Genomic DNA, 21,767 nt, shown 5'->3' with positions numbered 1-21,767 from the left:
TTTTTTGTTGTTGTTGTTGTTGTTGTTTTTCCCAGTTGTTTTAAATACTTCCTAAATCAATTCATAGTTGCTCAGCATGTCTTCAGTTCTTCATACTTTCCCCCAGGTTTTGGAAGATAGCTTTTCCTGAAATCTACCTAGTAAAGACCAAGGGAAAGAAAGCGCTGAGTAACCTGTCCTTCACTGGGTCCTCCGCTTTCTCTCATCTTTCTTTTGCTGCTTATATACCTGTAGAAGTCTTTCCTGTTGCCCTTCTCTTTCCTTGCCAGATTCAACTCCAGATGGGTTTGGCTTTCCTAATCCTGTCTAATCCTAATTGGTTCTGACAGTTTAAATAATGTTGAATGTTTTCCTCTATACTGCTGTCTCATGATTACTGAAGACTGAAACACAGATAGTTGTATTTGAAATGAGAGAATGTCCCTCTAACAATCAACTCCCTTGTGTTTATGCAGGTGAATTTTAGCACTTCAGTTTTTCTGTGAGTTAAGCAATAGTATTTTACAAATCCTTGGAGTTCCTGTGTCAGATATAGAACAAAGTATATACTAAATTGGATAACACTGATAAGGAACAGTATTTTTGCATGTGGTTCTAGCAAAAAAAAAAGAAAAAAAAAAAAAGAAAATGTAAGCAAGACCTCTTCTTAAATCTCTATGTTGGGGTTGCAAGATGAGATCACCTTAGTAAGTATATTTAGATATGTAAAATGATAATGACAAGTTTATCTTATGCTGTTTTGTTGAACACACCCTTGAAGAGATAATTTAAGGGTAATAGAGGTACTTGACAACTCTTCATGAAACAGGAGCTTGAAAATTACACATTTCCAGATCTTTAGGTGCAGTATTAGAAGGCTCTCAAAAACCAGGCGAGGTTCAGTACAGTGTTCTTACATACATATTCTTGCAAATGAAAACAAACTCCATTGCCTGTTTTGTAGAAACACTAGCTGAGACATAAGTGTTGAAAGAAACAGCAGCAAGATCAGGCAGTGCTGAATGTAGAGGTAGTGGGACTTGGTATAAGCAGTGGGAAACTTGGGTTTCATGGCCTATTTTGCAAGAATCTGTAAAGACTGAAGAATGATGAAAGTGATGTAATGGAACAAAAAGCCAGAAGGGTCTCTTCCTGTATTTGATTTCCTAGCAAATGCAAACCTGAATTTTATTTGAGGTTTGAAAACCTTCAGATGAACCCTGAGCCTTGAGTGCAGCCAGGCTAATTTATGGCTTTATGATTTCAGTCTGTAGCAGGCAAAACTGTGCTGGCTGCTGCAGTTTTGAATTCTTTGAGGTTTCAATGGCGAGTCATTAGCTTTTTCAGCCCTTCTTTTAAATTTTAACAGATATAATTTTTCCCCTGGCTGTTCATTCAGATGTTTCATATGGATAAAAATTAAGATGAAGCAAGCTCCCAGCCTGTAAAACAGGGTTAAAATAAAAGAAGTCATTTCTAATTTCAGTGCAGTTTTACTTGTCTGCTTTACTTAATGTTGTAGTTTTCAAATAACATACAGAATTTCTGAGAAGAATAAATTTGACAAGATGTGAATTTCTCATAAACAAAGCAAAGATAACCAGGCTAAGCATTGAAGAGATCATACACCTTTTTTTTATTAGAGCTTCACTGGTTTGAAATACTATGCCTATGCGAAGTTAATATAAACTGTATTTTGCATATTGTATCTAACTTAAGTTATGCCAAAGCATAACAGAATGTGTGAGTAGCACTTTCATCTCAAGTGAAAGGTTTATAGGTTAAATCCAAAGTATGCATGACACAGCAGCTGTTTCTGTGATCATTTGGTGGCACAAAGATGAAAACATTTTACTGTTATTAGTCATTTTGTACCACCCTCCCAATACACTTGCAATTATTTACAAGAGAATTCATAGAGAAGCTCCATGAAACATCTTGTAGGTGGATATAGGTGGTCAACTGTTACACTGGGGCTGGAAACTTAGGGGCAGATGAAATTAGTTAGCCGGTGAAGGTGCATTCTCTTTGGTTGTCAATGTACTAGTGAATGGGGTGCGTGTGGAGGATCGTGTTCTGCCAAGCAGAAGAAGTCATGGGGAAGCTTGAGTCCAGGCTAGTCAGATCTCCCTACCAATATGCAGGTGCAAGTATGGAGCTGCCAACTAGATGTGGGCCATAGAGGGTTTTTCTTCCAAGCAATGCTTTGGATTTGCTTGGAAGAGTGCTAGCTGGGCCAGACCACAACCTTGCTAGGGACCTTCCAAAGAATTTAAACATATGTCTACATAATACCAGTGCCTGGGAGCATTGCCTGGAAGCATTTAATCTACTGATTTTGATATATCCTCGGTGTCTTTCAGGATACTGACAATGTCTTGTTTTTCATTAACTTAGTTAATAGATATATTATAGGAAATTTCATGTATATTTTCTACATGAGCATGAGATAATGCATTCTGGTTCATTTTCAACTTGTGTGCGTGTTGAGCTCTAATCTTCCTGACAGTGTCAGGAACCCACAGTACAATCTGAACCTGATGGCCCAGTGCAGACAAGACAAAAGATCTGTTCTGGCCTGATGCCAAGAGAGCTGGCAGAAAAGAATAACATATTCCAGGAAATAAGTACACATCGTTCTTCAATCAGAAACTGCTTGTTGCAGCACCAGGCATATTTTACAGAAAGCAAAAACAAATTTGGTGTGTTTTCCAACTTGTTCTGTGCAACAATGAAAATTCATGCTCATGCAACATGTTTAAGGTAGGATGATCTTGAAAATGCAACTGTAATTCATGGTTAACGCCAAGCATATGCTCACACAGAGATGGCATCTTCCATAACTTCAACAAATAAAAATGTTGTGCTTGAGAGAAATATGCCTGGTTTTCATGTGCAGAGCCACGTGCTACACTTTCTGCTTCTTTTTTCAATATCTATTTTATTCTGTTGTCTTTTCTCCTGTAATTCTCAAATGTCCAATAGCTAGTGTGTTATATGCAACAAAAATCAGAACCTTTTTTTTTCTACTTGCTAATTAGAATCATCAAATGGCTTGGGTTGGAAGGAAATTTAAAGCTTATGCAGTATCATGGTGGGCTGCTGCCCACCAGCTCATGCTGCCCAGGGCCCTAACCAACCTGGCCTTGAATACTTCCAGGGTTGGGGAATCCACAGCTTCTCTGAGCAGCCTATTCCTATGCTTCACCACCCTCTGAGTGAAAAATGTCCTCCTAAAATCTGATCTAATTATCCCCTTTTTTAGTTTGTTTTATCCCCTTCTTTTGTCACTATCAGACTGCATAAAAGTCTATCCTCAACCTGTTCATTAGCTCCTCTAGTACCTGGATATTTCTGCAGAAAGGTGGTCTGCCAGTGACCTCATTGTGATGCTTAAGAATGTACATAATTGTATGTGAGTTTCGAAAGAAAAAAATGCTTTTGTCCCTCACTGATGTTGCACCTTAATGCCAATGAAAGGTAACAATACAATAGGAGCTACCTCACCTTCATTCCAGTAGACAGTTCTGAAAGTGACACATCTTTTAGATGTTAATACTTAAAACTACCTCAGTGCCTAAAATGTGTTTGTTTGTTTGTTTTCCAGCTGTGGGACCTGCTGCAAAAGTTGCAGTTCATCATGACATACATCGCTCCCTGGCAGATTGCCTGGGGGTCATCGTTCCATGTGTTTGCTCAGCTCTTTGCAATACCTCATATCCTTTGTATTTTTCTTTATTCTTGAATTCCTTTTCATGTATATAATTTATTTACAGTGTTTGAACAAGGTGTGAAGTTTCCAGGTAACCTGTATTTTTAAATGTGCAAATGTTTACAGTACATCCACGGAAATCTGGCTTTCGCTGTTTCTTGACTATGTAGGATCTGAAATGGGGAAACTGAATTCCAATGCAAGCTGCTTTATTTATGCCTTTCCACTTGTCACCCAGTCACATATCTGTAGCCCTCAGCACTGAGTTCTGATGCATTTGGAAAGAAGCAGTTTGGCTGACATAGTACCTCCAGGTTTTATGTATACAGGAGCTAGTTTTGTGAAGTGCTGGGTGTATTGCTGACTGAGCTCTAAGATACTACTTACTTTCTCAGTTGCTTCTAATTACTATCTCACATACAAATTCATGTCAGTGAGCCAGTTTCTGTTGCAATTGACCTGATTTTTTTTTCATGTTTCAAAAGCAAGTGTATTTTAACATTTCTAAGTACACTTTTCATTGTGGAGCTGAAAAGCATTTGTCTTTTTGACATTACCACTCTGTTTTATAAATATATTCATCAACACTAAGACAGTCCTTCAGAAACTTTCTCAGTGCCCATTCCAGGGCTATGAACGTTTTGTTTTTTTTATGAATATGGAGAGTTAAAACACAGAGTCTAACGACCTCCAAATGCCTGCAGGGATTAAAAATATAGAGGACTTTTTAAACAAAATTGTTTCACTTTGAAGTTTAATTCTGTTAGGAACTTGATTTAATACAGGAAAAAGGTAATGAAGTAAAACACTTTAGCTTATCAAATTTAACTTTATTGGCATGCCAAGCATTTTCGGAGACTAACTTTTCATTTCTTCCTTCCCTTCCAATTGAATCTGTAAAAAAGAGTTGGGTGAAGTGTTTTTAGTTCAGATCTGCTGAAGAGTTAACTATGTACTGTTCATTAGGTTCATACATTTAAATCTTTGACCTTTCATCCCGTAGAAAATGGTTCTTTCCCTAGAGTGATTTTTTTTTTCCCCCTCTTGAGTGGTTTTTCCCCTCTGCTATTTGCTGTGATATACTTAATCATATGCTACATTGATTAACTGTGCATGTGTTTGTAGATGGGAAACATAAATTGGAGTCTTTGACAGATTGAAGTGAAGACAGAATAACTCCCAAAAGGAAAGCTTTAAATTGGCTATTTACAAACAAAAAACATTGTTAAAAATTGTTAGTTATCAGAAATTTTTGAATGATTTGTAGCAAGTTGCAATGGAATTTCACAACAGAAAAGTTATTTTCATCTCTGTTATGGGTATGAATTGCAGGAAAAAATATAAAGTTATTTAGCAAAACATCTGAGTATTAAGATTATATTTCAGTGCGTTTCTGTTTGATCACATATATTTTTGCACAGTGATAACTTCAGTCTTGATAAAAGTACCGAGTAAGCTTTGCAAAATGGAAAGCAGTGAACTATCAGGATTCAGTTTGTTTACACGCTTATTACCAAAGTGATCTAAATTAGCTTTCTATTATTTATACTAATAATGTCCTTGTAAATGTGCATCTGTCTTTCAAGACAATGTGGCAATAAAGATACTGGTTCAATGCCCGAGTTACTATTCCCACAACAACAATTGCTCTGCCTTTTTTGCACAGTATTTTTATTTGTTGTTACCATAACCCTGCAGACAGTGCTAATGAATACATATTGCATGTATGGCACTAAATCTGCCTTTTCTTTGCAGAGTTAAATATTTGGGGCTCTTAATTGCCCAGATCACTTCCACAAACAAGACATCAAAATTTAAGTTTAAAAGCTCCTAGGTGAGTTTTTGCTGTAGAACTCAATGACTGAGAAGTTCCAACTACTTCAGTGAATTTCATTCAGGTGTGCAGGGAATGAAGGGAAACAAACCTGGAGCTTTGCCTGGAGGGCATTGTAGAGTCTTCACCATTCATGTTCTTAGAGAATTCAGACAAACATCTGTCAAGAGACACAGAGGTTTAGCTGTGGCTGCTGGATGATCTCCGTGACTCCATAAAGTTCCTCATCATTCTGCAGTTCTTTCATTTCCCAGTGTTTAAAAGGGTGAAATGAGATTGTGCTCATTTCTTTTACATTGCAAGCACATTGAGAAAATTAGTCTAGTTTGTAGTCTAAGCAGGTTTTTACCTAAAAAATAAACAGTGAGATTTTGAAAGAAAGGATATGTAGTTTAGATTGTTCTGCTTTTAAGTGCTTCTGCCTTCAGTGTATCAGGATGACAACTCTAGCAGCAGAAAAGAATGCCCTTTGAAAATTGGTTCTTCCACCTCTAAGAAGTGCTCTCATGCCTGGAAGTGACCAAATGTCTTGGCTTGGGGTAACTGCAATTAAAAATGTGTGTTCAGGCATTAGAGGATTTGGACTGGATTTACTGCATAGTTTTGTATTGAAGGAAGGGGATGGAAGATTTTTAAAACATAAACCTTTCATTTACTTGTTTTGAAGCTGATCTGAATTCAGACAGACTTTTAAATAATATTTAATCCTCAAATAGAATGTTTTATTTCACTCCGAACAACTTTTGGTTAATTCTTCTCAAAATTTGATTTTAGCCACCTTGAAAAGAAAATCCATTATTCGCAAATAAAGAAATTCTGTTTCTACACTGTACAATGTAACAAAGATGGCACGCAGGCAAACTCACTTGAAATGCAGAGCAAGAAAGAATGGCTGTAGATTTTTGACAGTTTTATATGTATATAAAACTGTCAAAAATATATATATATATATGCACCAGATACATCAAATGTGTATATATATCTGTATATTACTGCACACATCCGCTCTAGGTAAGTATTTCTGGTGCTGTTACTTGTTTTCATGACACGTTTACATATGTGAAACACTTTATTAAAGTCACTCTTCACAAGTCAAATGAGAAATAGCTTTTGACTTGTATGTAGTAGAGCATTATGTCTTTCAGCAAAAATAAAACTGTTGCTACTGCTTATGTCTTTAACACAAACAGTTCACAGGGGAATCCTAAATGTCTTAACTCATAAAAGTGGCAATTTTTAAATCAATGATGACATTAGAACTCTCTGTAGGAAACTGGATTTACTGTCCTTATCTGTTCTCCTTGCTCTTTTTTGTCTCTTCAGCTCCCATGCCTCCTTCCCTTATTCAACACTTGTAAATACTTGTTCATCTTTTGCAGTCAATGCTGCTTATGACTACAGGGTAATGTGACAGTTTAACTTTTGGTGTACTTGCTTCCTGCTCTGTGCACTGTCACTTTTTGAACTCTAAACTCTAAGGGCAGCTCATTTTGCAAGTTCACTAGTGCATAAAGACACCATTCACAACCACTTTCTTTTAATATGTTTGAGGGATTTGAGAGAGATCTTTTGGCAAATATTTGTTTGTAGATTTTTGCAAATTGCTTTGAAAGCATGGCTGGTTAGCCTTTTAATGGAAATAATGTATTGCAAATGATGCTACATTTGTGAAGATGTTTACTGTACAGACTTAGACTGCGGAGGACACATTATTAGAACTAAAAGGCTGTGGTGGTTGAGCAATTTGACTTGAATTTTAGAATGAGATGCACTTGATTGCTGTACTTGATGGTTGCCCCTTTGTCTGTGGCTTCTATATTTAGTACGTTCCTTCCAATGGAAGTCGAAGTCCTTTGTTAAGGAAGGACAACTTGTCATTTACGCCACCTTGGGTACTTTTTTCCTGAGATTTCATGGTCGTGGTCTAAGTTAAAGAAGAATTAATGCTGAAGAGTTTGCCTGTGTTTTGTTTTGTTTCGAAATCATATTTCTTTTAATATGTATCTTTTGCTGTGCCCTTATCCATTGCCTAAGTTGCTTTGCAGCAATCTAGAATAAGAATTTAAAGTAAGCCATGGATTTATGTATTCATTATAGTGTTTCTGTGGTATTTTCTATTCCTCTGTCCTCATCCTCTCATTTTGTACGTATTTCAAAAAGCGTTAAATGCAGAACATTTTTTTAACTTTTAAATCAGCATGAAATTTTAAATTGTCGGTAAAAACTAACCTGAAAGTGTGCTTTAAAGCCAGTAAGTTGGATTGTATAGGCGTAGTACTAGCTAATTTCCAAATAAGTAGGAACTCACAAAATGAAGTGTCAGCCTCGCTAGTAGGATGATTCCAATGCAGAGAACTAAGAATTTCCATAAAAATAATTATTTTTTGGCTCTGCATGTTAAAACCCTTTCTGTCAGACTCTCAAGAATCTCTTTGTGTTATAGAAGATATGTTCGGTAGATAGAAAAAGGTGCGGCAGTAGCTACAATCAGGATCTGTCCTTGGGCAGAGGTTAGACCAAGTCACCCTGCTAATACTGTGCTCTATTCAAACTTGTCACCTCCATTACAACTGTGCAACATTGAAAAGTCATGGATTACATGCTGGTAATTGGCAATTTGGCACTGCCTGACTTCCTTTCTTCTCCCTCTACCTCTTTGGTAAGATAAGCAATAAAAAGGCAAAAATGGTTTTAAGAATTTGCCTCAAAAATGGTTTGAAAGTATGACTAAATAATGTGTGTTACCTTAACTTGCACTTTTCAGACTCTGCCATGCTTTTTTTCCAAACTCTGGCCACTTCAGTCTTTTCTACTCCACTGAGTCCATTCCTTGGTAGTGTCATCTTTATTGCATCATACGCAAGACCGATCAAGTTCTGGGAGAAAAATTACAAGTAAGACTATTCAAAAGTTATTTTTAAAGGTTTTGCTCTCATTCATTTTATTTCTGGAAGTATTTTTCTTTCCAAAGATATTCCATAAACTGTTGTAGGCCATGAGGAGTTAATCTTCTGAATCTTGATTCTGATGTTTTACTCATATTCATTCTGTTGTTTCTAACAATGTATATAAACAATTATCAGCATGCTACAGATAAGCTGTCACATTGCATTTGTTTTACAGGCATACAATAACAAAGCTGTGGAAAAAAAAATGGTAAAACTCCCAGTTGTCAGCCTTTTTTGTCTTACTAGCTAGTGTTAGCAACTAAATCTGTTAAGCCTTTGGCACTACAAGTCAGGCTGCATTAATGTATTTTATACTGGCCTGATTAAATGTTACCACTGGGATGTGGCAGGTAACTCTTATAGAGAAGTGATGATGAGTGTGCATTGTAATTACTTGCTACATCTGATCTTAGAGTTTGACATAGGAATTTGTTGTCAGACTTTAGCTGTCATTCATGCAGTTTCATGAGGACATAGACTTAGAATATTGAACAGATTGAATAAAGAGCTGCTCGTTTTATCCTGTGGGATTTCAGAGTGCTTGGTAATGGGGATTGAAGGGTTTCCAACAAGAGTAGCAGATAAAAGAGAATGGTCTTATTCAACTAGAGGTAGTTTTCAGAAGGAATGCCTACCAACATGTTACTGGGCTCTGAGTAAACATGGCAGCTGCAGAGCACTGGTGGGAAGCACAAAGTGAAAATTATACTGGCCAAAATAGGATTTGGTCAAAGCAATGAGAAGTGTTGTGCATTTATCACACATCTTGTATTCGATACCATGAGAACCTTGACAGAGTTCAGAAGTGGAAATGACAGTGATAGCTTCCTCCATCTTTTTAGGGGGAAGGATCTGACAAATTTCTGAAGAGTTTTATTTTTTTTGTTTCAATTTGACTTGTGTTAGTAAGCAAATATGTACTCCTCTATAAAGAAACTCAGAGATGAAGCCAAGTTCGATAAAGCTTCTGAGTATGATGAGATTTGTGGAAAGCTTTTGGAGCAAGCTGAGCTTTGTGTGCTTCACAAAATTCTTTGTCACACATCCTTTTCTGGGTCAACAAGTTCATTTTACTGATGGTAGTCTTGGAAAGTCAGTAAGCTACTGCTAATCGCACAGACAGCTTTACGTTTTGGACAGAAATTTTGAATAGTAGGAAGTGGAGAATTGAATATTTTCTGCATTTCAACCAGAGCATTTTGAAGGCACATGGCTGCTTTTTTTCTGTGCAGGTTAGAGAATTGGACTCATTAACTGTAGGCATATCACTTCCATGTAGTTAGATTAGTGTGATATCTATAGGTTAATGTAGAAGGAAATAGATAGGAACATTTTAATTTGCTTTGAGTTGGTCTAAAGCTTTGGGGACAAGATGAACAGAAGATATCCAAAGGAATTCCAGAAGATGGTGGTTGATGCTTAAATTAGAGAGTCTTGTTTTCATCAGTACTGACAATAAGTGACTCCTTCCAGAGGAAGTAAAGAAGCTGATGCTAATCATTTTTGAAAATAAAACCCCATGTCAAAAAAATTTAACATTTTTAATGCTTTAAACTGCTGCTGCTTGTCTTTTCAAAATAAGCAGTAATTACAGCTTTGTCTTCAATGTGAATGCTCAAATTAGAGCTGTGAAAGGTTTGTGCTTTGTTGTTTGTTAGAAATTGTGGTACATCTTTTGGTCTTATCACTTAAAACACAAAACCACAACCTTTCCCTCAAAAAAAAAAAGTTCAGAAATAGTAAGAGGCCTTGTAGAACACTCAGATAATCATAAAAATGAAATAAATGTTTGCCTGAACCTGTGGCATTCCACAGTATGCATCTCCTAAATTGATGTGTTTTTTGTCCCTAGCAGTTCTGACTCTTCTTTGCCTTGCTTGCACTTCAGTATTTCACTGCTCATGTGAAGAACTGAGCAGAGTGAATGACAGCTGGACTGAAAAATTCCAGGGTCATTAAAGGGACACAATGATAAGACAGAAAAATTCAGGGGAAGGAAATAATATTGTACTTCAAGTAGGGAAATTTCCTTCAAAATGTTTGAAATAATTGAATAAAGTGAGACTGGCATTGTCTTATTGCCTTAAATCTTTACCCTTCAGTATCTTAAAAATCAAAAGCGTGGCTTGACTACTTTCTGTCAGAGCTGTAGAGTTAAATAGGCTCAGGAAGTTGAACTGTAAGGGAAGGTTGTTCTGTCTCCTCCACTGACCTCTCTTTGGGCAGCAGTGTCTTGGAGCAGGACACACACACTGAGTTTTCAGGTGCTACAAGAGCAAACAATGCACAGAGGCAAGTTATTTCTTTTTGGAGTGCACTGACAGTTACTTTTGCTAAATTTTGCTCGCAATGTTCATGGATAGTTACAGGTTCAGTACAGTGGAGTCTGGGGTAGATGAAGCAACCTTGACTTTTTTCTTTTTTTTCTTTCTTGCAATTCTATACTCATTACCTGTTGACAGAGACTTCTTCCCAGGGGAAAGCTACTTCCAGTGTGCTTTATATAGCTTTTTTGTTTTGCCTATTTTGCATATTCATTTTCAAACACTTCCTTATCATGTTGATGCTTACATTAAATTATCATATTTATATTAGCTACTCAAAAACTCATTTATGTTTATATGAGATTACACAGATAGTTATTTCATGGCTGTATTTTTATAGTTTAACTTGTTAACTACGCTAACCAAAAACAATTTTGGCAAGCAACCTACGTGTCTCAACTTAAAATATGATGGTTTTGTTTCTCTTTTGTTTCTCTTCTAATAATGTTGCATTGATAAAGCATCTATCCTGTTTATCAGTATTTGCACACTTCTCTGCTGTCAATCAAACTACATTCCTTTGTTGTTTCACTTGAGCAAAACCCATTTTGCACACTCCATTTTCTCTCATCTCATTTGGGCCAGCAGTGTGAAATTAGCTGAGTTAAAAGCATCAGGTTCATTTTCTGCGAAGTGAATCCAGAACTAAATCTTTGGACATTAACAAGCAGAGAGCCCCACATTAAATGGGCTCTTAGGTAAGTTGCTTGGGCAGTGAGCAGCTTCTCCATCTGTGTCTTAAAGCATTGTCTTGGTTGTCACAACCTGATATGTTCTGAGACCATATGAGCACGTCTTAAGTTTCCAAGCCTTACCTTTAGTCTCAGGTTTTTTTTGCTGACTACTCAGAAATTTGGTTTCTCAGGTTTCTTACAGGACATCTGCCACTCTGGATGGTGTGATTTGAAGTTGAAAGTCTTAGGGAATGCAGATGATGGCTTGTTTGTTTTCTTGGGGAGATGGAGAAACTCAAATGGGTAAAAAAAATAAAAATAAAGAACAACAACAAAGAAAAGTTCCTCTTAAGCAGTAAGCAAACTGTGAAATTCCTAGCAAGCTCCTCAAATTTAGGAACCATGCTGTGCCTGTTTGTGCTCTGGCAGTGTGTGCATAGAGCATGGGTGTCCTCCTTAGAGCTGACATATGCTGGTTGTTTATAGCGCGTGCTTCTGGGCTCACTACAGTGTGAAGCCTGGCACAGCTATGCATCACAGAGGTCAGGGATCTTTCTGGAAGAAGAAGAAAGAAATCAGGCAATAGGGAGGGGAGGTTAGGAAACAATGACCTCTCATACCACCATTTTTTACAGCTTTTGCTGCCACTGTTGTTGAAAAGAGAGGGGTAGAAAGTCAGAAAGATGGCCTGCACTCAGGAGCTAGTTGTCCTGAGGGAGTCCAATTCTGAGAAATTTTCTCTTTAAAAAGAGTTTGGGTTTGTCCTGCCATCAGCCTGAGTTCTGTTTCACTCTTTATTTTCACAGCTGTTGGAACGATTAGGCTGTAGATGTCAGAGAGAGAAAAGGAAACAGCAGTAAATCTTGTTTAACGTATAGACACTTTAAAGTGTAGCTTTGGCTGAAATGCTGTTGTTCCATTCCACTGCTTTGCTTTCTTTCTTAACTACTTTGTCTCTCTCTTGTCTTCCCTTCCTCTTATCTCACGTTGTATCTCAGATATGGGAACTAACAGAACAGAGCAGAAAGTATACTTTCATTCCCCAGCAGATCTAATCCCAAGATTGCCCTGAGCAGACCCTTCTCTGCTGCAGCTGTGACTTGTCCCCACAGACAATGAGCTGCCACCAGCACTCCAGGGTTTTAAGTGCCTGCAAACCTCTCCCCCCTCTCACGTGCTCTTTCCTGCCTCTATTCATCCCTGGTCACTTGGTTTGGTGCCTGCTTTTGGGTAAGGGAGGGCTTGCATTTGCTTTGAAAGATCTCTAGTGAATTGCTGTCTGGTTTAACTAAATTAGTTAGTGTCCTAAAAGAAGCTGTGATTAAATTGCCAGTTACTTCAGAACAGCATTACTAGATGCCTCTCTCTGTTTGAGAATATGTGAGCAAGTCTTTCTTTTCTCCAAGTGCATCACTGTGTTGTTGCTCGGTCATTGTGGTCTGGCAAACAGCTACCTGTATGAAGCTCATATAGTTGGGGATAGAGGGTGAGGAGAATGTGCCCTCTCTTAGATTAAATGCAGCTGCCATTTTCTTTTTTTTTTCTGCTGTCTGTCTGACGTAATTTGTCCATCATGCACAGCCTGCAGGTGGAGTGGGGAGAGTTTTCCGAATGTGAACATAACAAGGATTGACCTCACACTGTGCACGTGTGTGGGAAAAGGAGATGTGAAAAGTACCCATCTGCTCCTTTCCCTTTTCCCATAAAATAACAAGCCTTCCACTTCCAAATTATTATTTTTTAATGCACCCTAGGGCATCTGGTTTCCCTGTGAGCCTGCTCATCTGGTGCAGCTGCCAAAAGCCCTGGTCCAAACACAAAATGAAACACCATTCACCCATAGCTGTCAGTGGACCTTGCTTGGGAGCTGCAAGGGACTTTTTTTTTTTTTTTTTTTTTTTTTTTTGTCTCACTATGTTGTTTGATTTCTCACATGTTCACATGTTCTTAGACCTCCATAGTAGTGATGTTTACAGAGGAACAACTGCAGCAAATGTTTATAGTTCAGTAGTCTTGGACGTTGATTTATAATGAATACTTTAAAGAAAGGTACATTAACCTCAGAAGTCAACAATTATTGTGTGACTTAACCATAAGAGGACACTTTTCCTCCCAGATGTACTGTTTGCCTTATTTCCTTGAACGTTGTTTGAGAAATGTTGTGTTCTGACTCTATCGCTGCCAATTGCCTTCTCTCAGAGTTCAATTTTTCTGAATGTTTCCAGCCACCAGCTTGAAAGCCCAGCCATGAGTTCTGCAGTTCATTTCTATCTTTTTAGTTTCTTCTTAACTGCTTCTATTTTTCTGCTAATTTTTGCATTTGTCTCTCTGACTGCTTCTGTTTCTGTGCTGTTTTTATAAACTGATCAGAAAGAAGCACTGTATTGCAGTTGCAAGATTTTACAGTACAGGTTATTACTCAGTTGTATCTATGTTAATCATTTTGATGACTGTGACTCTTTTAAGAGGTCTTTACTGGATTGGTCTCAGGGCTTTTCCAGACTTTTATTGAGTGTTAAGTTAGTTTATAACTCAGCAAAGTAGTGCAAATTTCAGTGTGTAGATTAAACTAGAATGGACATTCATTAGTGCCCAGGACTTACAAGTCAAAACAAACAGAATAAATGAAGAAACAGCTTTTAGTTTGAATTTTCGGTGCATTGTCTTCAAATCAGAATAGGTTGCCTGTTCCCTCTTCCCAGGGTATGTTGAATTTACTAAGATTTTCTGATGACTTCAAAAGGATTTAGATCATTGAGTGCTCAGCCTAGTTTGGCAGTAGGGGATCCCATGTGTATGGTGTTCCTATTGACAGCAGCAGTCCTCTCCACCTGGCAGTGATGCAAAAGCTGAAAACATTAGAGATTGCTGCTGGTTTTCCTTTGTGAGTCTTCCCTTACAACTGGAATATTTCCCTAGCAAAGATGATTTTTGGAAATAAAAGAAATGTTCCTTTATCAAAACAGTGAGCATGGGCTATTCTCTGGGAGGTTGCGCCTGATGATGTGTGCCAATGATGTCTTTGGCATTGCAGGAGAGGACGGAGAAACCAGAACTTTTGAATAACTTCATCTGTACTTCAGCCTTAGCTCTTCACAAATCTCTGAAGTTGTGTGCTACTCATTAAACTTGTTCAGCTGATTGTCTTCTTGAGACCATTCCCTCTTTCCTCACTGCTCTAGGCCTATATGGTATACATCTTCACATTGCACACCACTGCCACTGAGCTTGTACGTGCAACGCTGGACTACTATGAAGTCTTTAATTCCCTTCAGTGCAGGGCTTTGAAGTGCTGCTTCAGTTAAAGCCTCAGGCCTGAGAAGCCCTGATAGAAATCATGTCCCCCTCTTATTTTGAGCTGTCATCTTCCCCTTAGCTGGTGGCCTTGTGAGCATGCATGCCTCCTTGGCCACTTGCTGTAGCACAGATATATGCACGTTCTTGCCAAACTAGGCCTTACTCTATTGCTTGACATCACAGTTGGAGTCTTAGCTATCAGGGAAAAATACAGGTGAGGAAAATACAGGTGAGGAAAAACAGGCCTTTAGCTGAATAAAACTGGTATTAAAATCAGTGTTTTCAAAGTTGTCAAGATTTTTAAACTCAGGGGAGACTACAGAAAATTCAAAGCTGTATTTCTGTGGTTTGGCGGTATCTCTTTAACTGGTAACATCTCCTCTTCTCAAATTTTGCCTATGGCAGTCAATAAAACAAATTGAGGCTAATTGAATAGGAGCCATATGTGTGATAATTAATTGGGAGAGCATTCTGATTCAATGCTCTGTAGTTCCCTGCAGAGTTAAAGATGCATTCACAACTCCAGTTCATTGAATCATTTTAAGAGGACAGAATAAAGACAGAAGGGAGGCATCAGAGAAAGAATCCATGCTGAGACCAGGCAGGAACACAAGCAGAGATCAAAACCACAAGTGGGATAAATGAAAAGGGAAAGGGATGGGCGAAGAGGCAAAATGCATGCAGTGGAAAATCTAAGATGTTTATGAGCAGGAATTCAGACCTGTAGACGAGAAGAAATCATGAGCACAATAGAAGAGGATTTCCGAAGATGTTTAGAAAGGAAGACAACAGCAAGGAGGAAGAGAAAGATGAGAATAGACTCATAAATTAGAGTTAGGAAGCAGGTAATATTTTAAGTGCTTAAATGGATGTGCAGTGACTCTAAACTTTTATCAGCTGTTCTTCTAATGCTTGGCTTCCAAATCATATAAATCTAGTGCAATCAAATAAACTTGTGAAATTTCTGTTGTGTTAAGTTGGGAACCAGTCCAAGTGCATTTCCTGTGAGTTCTGAGCAAGTGTTCATCCCATTCACTTTTATAATATAGATCACTTCCTGTTTTAGATTTAACTGAATCAGACATTTAGGAGTAGGCTGAGGTTAGGAGTGGTAAACTCAGATCTTTCATTCAAGAGGATGCTTGCTTGTCCAACTTCTGTCAAGATTTAAAGACAGGTGGAAAGTTGACATTGCAGAGAGGATGTTCATTTGAACAGAAATGATGTGCAAATTGTAAACTGATAGCAGCAGGGAGTAATTCATGCTACAGCTTGTTCAAGTCCCAGTTGTGTCTTGATATGCTAGGGAATATACTGGACCCAAATTGCCTCAGTTCTCAGAAGAGCAAAATATAAAATTTCTCTCGCTTCTTTCTGAGGTTATACAAAATACAGAATTATATCACCATTACCGCTGAGAATCATCGCAGAAGCTCTGTGCTAATTGGTGGTAGATAAATACAGGATAGAGAAATACTTTTATCTTTCGACTAGCAATTTTTGCTCTCAAAATACCATGTAGTCTCCATGTGCTGGGAAGCTTTTTTCAATCTGAAGAGTACTATAGGGACTGACATAATGACTGCTGTAAATTATCAGCCTTTTCAACAGTTCTTGCAATAAGGATGATTATTTAAAAAAAAAAAAAAAAAAAAAAAAAAAAAACCTTAAAATTTATCCCTGCTGGATTTTGTGCAATTGTAGAGTAGTGGTAAAATTTTTGTTATTTTTTGGTGTCATTAATACTTCGCTCCCAGTTTGATGGCACTGAAACAACTTGATTAGCTTCTGTTTTGTCTTCCTGCACCTTTTGCTGAGAAATCTGTAAATATGGAGAACCTCTTAATGGTCTAAACTAGTATTTCTAATGTAGGCTTTCTTTTTAAGACATCACTTCCTAGTGTTTGTTTTATTCTTTCTCATACATCCTCTCGGTCTCCATCTCCTACTTTTGTTTGTAAGTAGTCACCTCAAGTCTAGAAGTGACAGGTAAAATATAAAAATAGGCTGTTATAATACTGTGCACTGAAAAAGATTAACAGCACTTTATCAGCATGAAGAATTTTAAGGATGAATTTTGAAACACTTTGCTGTCCTTTCCTCCTTTCATGTTGCTGAAGCAATTTGCATCTCTCTGTGTGGAGTAAGGGAAATAAACATCTTGGCACGCTTGCTGGAGCAGCTTCCAACGCTTTGGTATATATTTTTTAGCTGTCTGATCTTTCTCTCTTTTTCTGCTAAAAACTTCCCCAGGACTTTTCTCATTGCTTCCTTTTTACTCTTCAGCCTCTTACAATTTGTAAAGTTTTAATCTCCACCCTCATGGGCCCATTTTGCTGCCTTTTCTGGAAGCACCAGAGTCTGAGTCCTACAGGTCTCTGGGCCCAGAGATGGGCACCATCCGTATGATGTCTGTATGACTCATAACAGGGAAACCAGAAGAATAACTCTTACCTGTAATGCTTCAGATGCAGGTTTTTGTGTATGTAATTATCACATTTGCTTTAAAATTGGCAGTATGTCTGAGTTGTGCACATTAAGCATGGTTGGGATGCAAGATGCTGCACTAAGCACAGTACTTCCAGGTATTGCAGGCATTCCATCAGTGACAAGAGCAAACATAGACATACCAAACACTGATAGTAAAATCTTTCTATGTTTTAAAAGGATCTCTCATTAGCAACATCTTTAACAACTGAAACTTTTTTACACCTTACCCCTTCTAGTTTCCTAGAATGTGATCAGAGCCACTGTTTATTATTTCTAGATGAAACACTGGAGAAGGGAGGGACAGAAGGAAAGAAGAAAGCATGAAGAATAAAAATCAGAATGAGAGATCAGGAAGGAGATATTGTTTCCATTTATAAAAGATCTTTCCTTATTAACATGGGTTAAGCCTAGAGCATGTCTTCTATGCAACTGCCCAGAAAACCTGGGCATAGTTATGCACAAAGGGGCTGTGAGCCTTTGTTGTTGTAATCATATTGAAATATTCTGCCTTTTAGATGAAATTGATTTAAAACTACTTGGACATCCTCACACTTCCAATTAGTACCATCATTTTTGCCTTTGGTGTCCTTCAGATATTCATGATGCTTGTTTATTCTGCTGTTTCCTCATTCACCCCCCTCCCTGCCTTGCTAGCTTAGCCTACTACTACTACTGTGTTTTTAATGTTAAGCCTTCCATTTATAATGCAGCAGCATAAGACATTCAAATGAATAATTGTAGGGCTGCAGCACAGTAATGTTTCTTCCTGTTAGACTTGTCAGGTGTCATGGAAAGGTGGATTAAAATTACTTGAACACTGACAGAAGAAAACTTTGGATCTTTCTTAGAAAAGCATCTCTTGCATTCCCCCACAGGGGACTGCTTTCCTTTGTTTTGCTCTTTTATAAAACTAGAGATCCCTTACTTCACAGCAGGAAACCTGGAAATCTTGAATTTATGTGTTGCGGCAAAATCCAGCTACTGCAAGGTGGATGGAACAGTTATTTTCATCTTTTGGAAATAAACGCAGATAATTTTTCCCTTCAGTTTGCCTGATTCTCAGTATCCACCCCAGGCTCCCTGAATTGAATCTTCCTCAGTCTATTTTCTGCCCTTCTAATGAATTTGGGAGAGTAAGGTGGGAGAATTCTTTCCAGGCTGAGAAACAAGATGATATTTTTGGATGGTGGATGCATAGGAAATAACTTGATTCTTCTGCAAAGTAAGCAAGTATTATAATGACACGAACAGTGCCACACAAACCAGTAAATTATCTGAGCATCTATATGAATGATAGACTAAAAGAGCATGAGTTAGATATTTCAGAACTAGGGAATACATTGGTGTTAAAATAGCTGAAGAAGTTCAAAGACAATCACTTGCTCTTAGGGGCAAGTGCCTGAGGACCTGCTCAGTTTGCATGGAATAATGCAGTTCAAGAAGAAATCCAATTACTGAGTTAATTATCACCTTGTATGAGTGGTAACAATCAAATTTAAGGCAGGAAGCCACTGGAGAATGGCACAAATCTCCCACTTGTCCAAGAAGTTCACTTAGGAGGTCCTACTTGACAGCAGAAAGACCATGAGTAAAGATGTAGCTAGTTGGAGTTTAAGGAGCAATGCTTTGGAGTTTAATGCTAAGCAAAATCCTGTTCCCTTCAAGAAGCTGCAAACATAGCTACAGCTACTAATAATTGTGGAACATTTTTAAAATCCTACGTGATTCCTTGAGTGAATTTCTTCAAGTAAACTGAACTTCAGGACAAAAGTAGTTCACTCTGCTTTATCAACTGTACGTATTATCCTCGGTGTTCATAAAAAATGAAAATTATCCTTCAAAATATCAGTATGAGTCTTTGAGTATAGCTGGTAGTATCTGAAGAGTTGAATCCTTTCTCATCTCGTGTCCTGAGGCCTGTATGTTTAAGAAATTGTGCTTAGAATGAAGGAAGAAGCTGCAACACAGCCTGGTTTGGCTTTGCGAGAGCCCTTCTGCTTCCTGCCCTCATTCAGGCTGCTTCATCTGTCACGGAATCAGCTGCAGCACTCACATTTCTCCTAAAAAGGAAAAAAAAAAAAAAAAGTGGGGGGAGGAGGGGGAGTGGGTAGAAGGGAGGGAATGAAACAGAGTCAGAGTTGCATGCTGGATAAAGGGTTCTTTATATAGATTAGAATTTTCTGTATACTGCTTGATTTGTATGAGTCTGAATGAGCTTCAAAAACAGTAAAGGTTTACAGGTTGATGAAAATTCGGAGTAAAAAGTAGTATTGACTTGTACTTCATTCTGCCACACTGATTTCAGAGGGACTGAAAGCTAATAAGTAGTCTCGTAGTCTTAACACAAGCAATTTTGAAAATGGCAATGTTTTTCTGCTGGGAATGGAAAATTGTTTGAATTCTACAACCTAATCTTTATGCTTACTCTTGCATATGTTGCATTTGCAGGTGGATGTTTATCTGGGTGAAAGAATTCTGACAAGCTTTTTGAAGTAAAATCATTCTTTATATTCTGAATTGCTTAGGAACCCCCTTTTCCCCCCCCATGTTACCATTTTCTGTTACATAGGAAATGAAAACTGTCGTTCTTCTTGTAACTTGGCCAACCAGACGAAGGAAGATAAATAATACATCAAATGAAATGTTAATGTATGTAGATGGTATCCTAATATTAATTACAAATAATTCTAATTACGACTCCTATCTTCCCTGACTGTATTTATTACAAAGTGAAGAACATGCTTTTAAAAGCAAAAATCAGTAGTTCAATGGGAGTAAAAGTACAGCAGTTCTTTACCCTTTTCTACAGCATGGAAGTGTGACTCTGCTAGTTTGCTGGTTAGTTTTCCATAGGTTGGTTGGTTGGTTGGTTGTTTTTTTGTTTTTGTTTTTGTTTTTTTTTTCCCATAGCAGAGTCAGCTGTAGAAGGTGGATAAAAAAAAATGATTCTAACGTGGCATCCTTCCCTCAATTCAGCTTTAGCATGAATTTATAGCTTTAGCGTACAATCTTCCAGACCTTTAAATCACTTGTATATAGAAACATAAGAAATCGTAAAGCACCGTTAACAGAGTAATATTTTGGGCTAATAATGTAGGTTTCCTGTAGCATTCTTGTTAGCTGAGGCTTTCACTTGTACTCTGAAGGCTTGGGAGATGGGTACTGGGTAAATGCTTTGGACTTCTGGTGTTGAGTACCTCTAATCACCACAGCAGCCACTTCCTTCTGGTGGACACAGCTTGCCCACACAGATTTACTTGTTCTTTATCTTCAGACTTCCTTTCATGTTATACACCCACAGAAATGTTTTCAGATAAACAAAACCCATTATATTGAGTTATTGGCCTAAAGACTTAGAAGGGAAGAAAGTCTGGTTTAATATTTTTTCAGTGTTCAATGTTTCGGTGGCACCTGACTGATGTGCTTCTGGAACAAGTATGTATACACACTTGGGATAAACTGATGACCAGGTTAGAGGTGTGTATTGCATACTGATATGGAATGTAAAGAAATATTAAAAAGAAAATAAAATCACTTCTTTGGTAGAATCTCGTTTAAAACAGAGTATGCTGCACAACTGGCTGTGTCTTTGTTTTCTAGCACCAAAAGGTCGGACCATTCCAACACAAGACTGGCTATTCAGATCGAAAAAGATGCAGGTATGGCTTGGGAACTTGGGTGATTTGTTTTGCTTCATTTGCAAAATGTGATGTGTTTACTCCATTAAGGCTTTAGCTGTTTGAGAGATTCAAAGGGATTAAATGTTATGGGAGCAAACCGGAGTGTTTTAAATGTAACAGAGCACCTGTTTAAGTCATGTACCTTGATAAATAAATGCACTCTTGATTTACGTGAAGCTGATTAGGTAGCTGCTGGGATACAAATCACTTGATTAACAGCCTTTCTGTTTGTGTGGAGCACGTGGCAGACACTCTAGCTAGATTTGAAGGTCAGCCATGGTCAGGGAAGGGTTTTGGAAAAAAAGCAGCAGATTAACAGTGCCCCTATCACTATGCAGTTTGGGCTGACAGGTATCTCCTATTCCCTGGAGAGAAGCCCTTCTGGATGAGGGGTAGAGGAAGGGAAAGGGAAGTGAGAGGGGCTAAAAGTGCAGGAGGAATCAGAAAAAAAATAAGCATGTAAGCCGATGGATTTCTCCTTCAGGTAACGGTCCATTAAGTGAACTCTGATCCACAGCAATCCAAAACACCTTCCTGATTGGCACTGAGCAATTCCCATGAGACTGGGAATGGAGCATTTTTTGACAATTTAGGAAGCATGAGGTGTGTATGATACCTGAGCTGATGCTCTCCAACGGCACAGGGTCCTTTCCAGCTGATATCTGGGTTTCATGCCAAATCCTGGTTCCAGTGAGAGAGATTAGGATCTCATAAGTGGTTTCTTCCTGTTTCGCATTCTGCGACTGCTTTTATTTTACCTCTGAGGTTTTGGAGGCTTGTATTGTGGTAGAAGTTTACCTTGTTATTATTGCTGTTTTCAGACCTTCCC

At 38.0% G+C, this 21,767-nt stretch overlaps 1 protein-coding gene across 1 annotated transcript in view; it reads left to right on the top strand.

The window, feature by feature from the left end:
- PCNX2 (pecanex 2) overlaps positions 1-21,767 on the top strand; it is a 152,085-nt gene that overhangs the window by 89,408 nt on the left and 40,910 nt on the right. The window contains exons 23-25 of the mRNA XM_048934999.1: positions 3,587-3,696; positions 8,291-8,419; positions 20,859-20,917. Of these exons, the coding sequence (XP_048790956.1) occupies positions 3,587-3,696; positions 8,291-8,419; positions 20,859-20,917 (298 nt within the window). The remainder of the gene's footprint in view (positions 1-3,586; positions 3,697-8,290; positions 8,420-20,858; positions 20,918-21,767) is intronic.

The sequence above is a fragment of the Lagopus muta genome, chromosome 2 (genome assembly GCF_023343835.1).
Source record: "Lagopus muta isolate bLagMut1 chromosome 2, bLagMut1 primary, whole genome shotgun sequence".
NCBI classification, from domain to species: Eukaryota; Metazoa; Chordata; class Aves; order Galliformes; family Phasianidae; genus Lagopus; species Lagopus muta.
The sequence above is the reverse complement of the archived record's forward strand: the minus strand, read 5'-3'. Positions and strand labels throughout refer to the sequence as shown.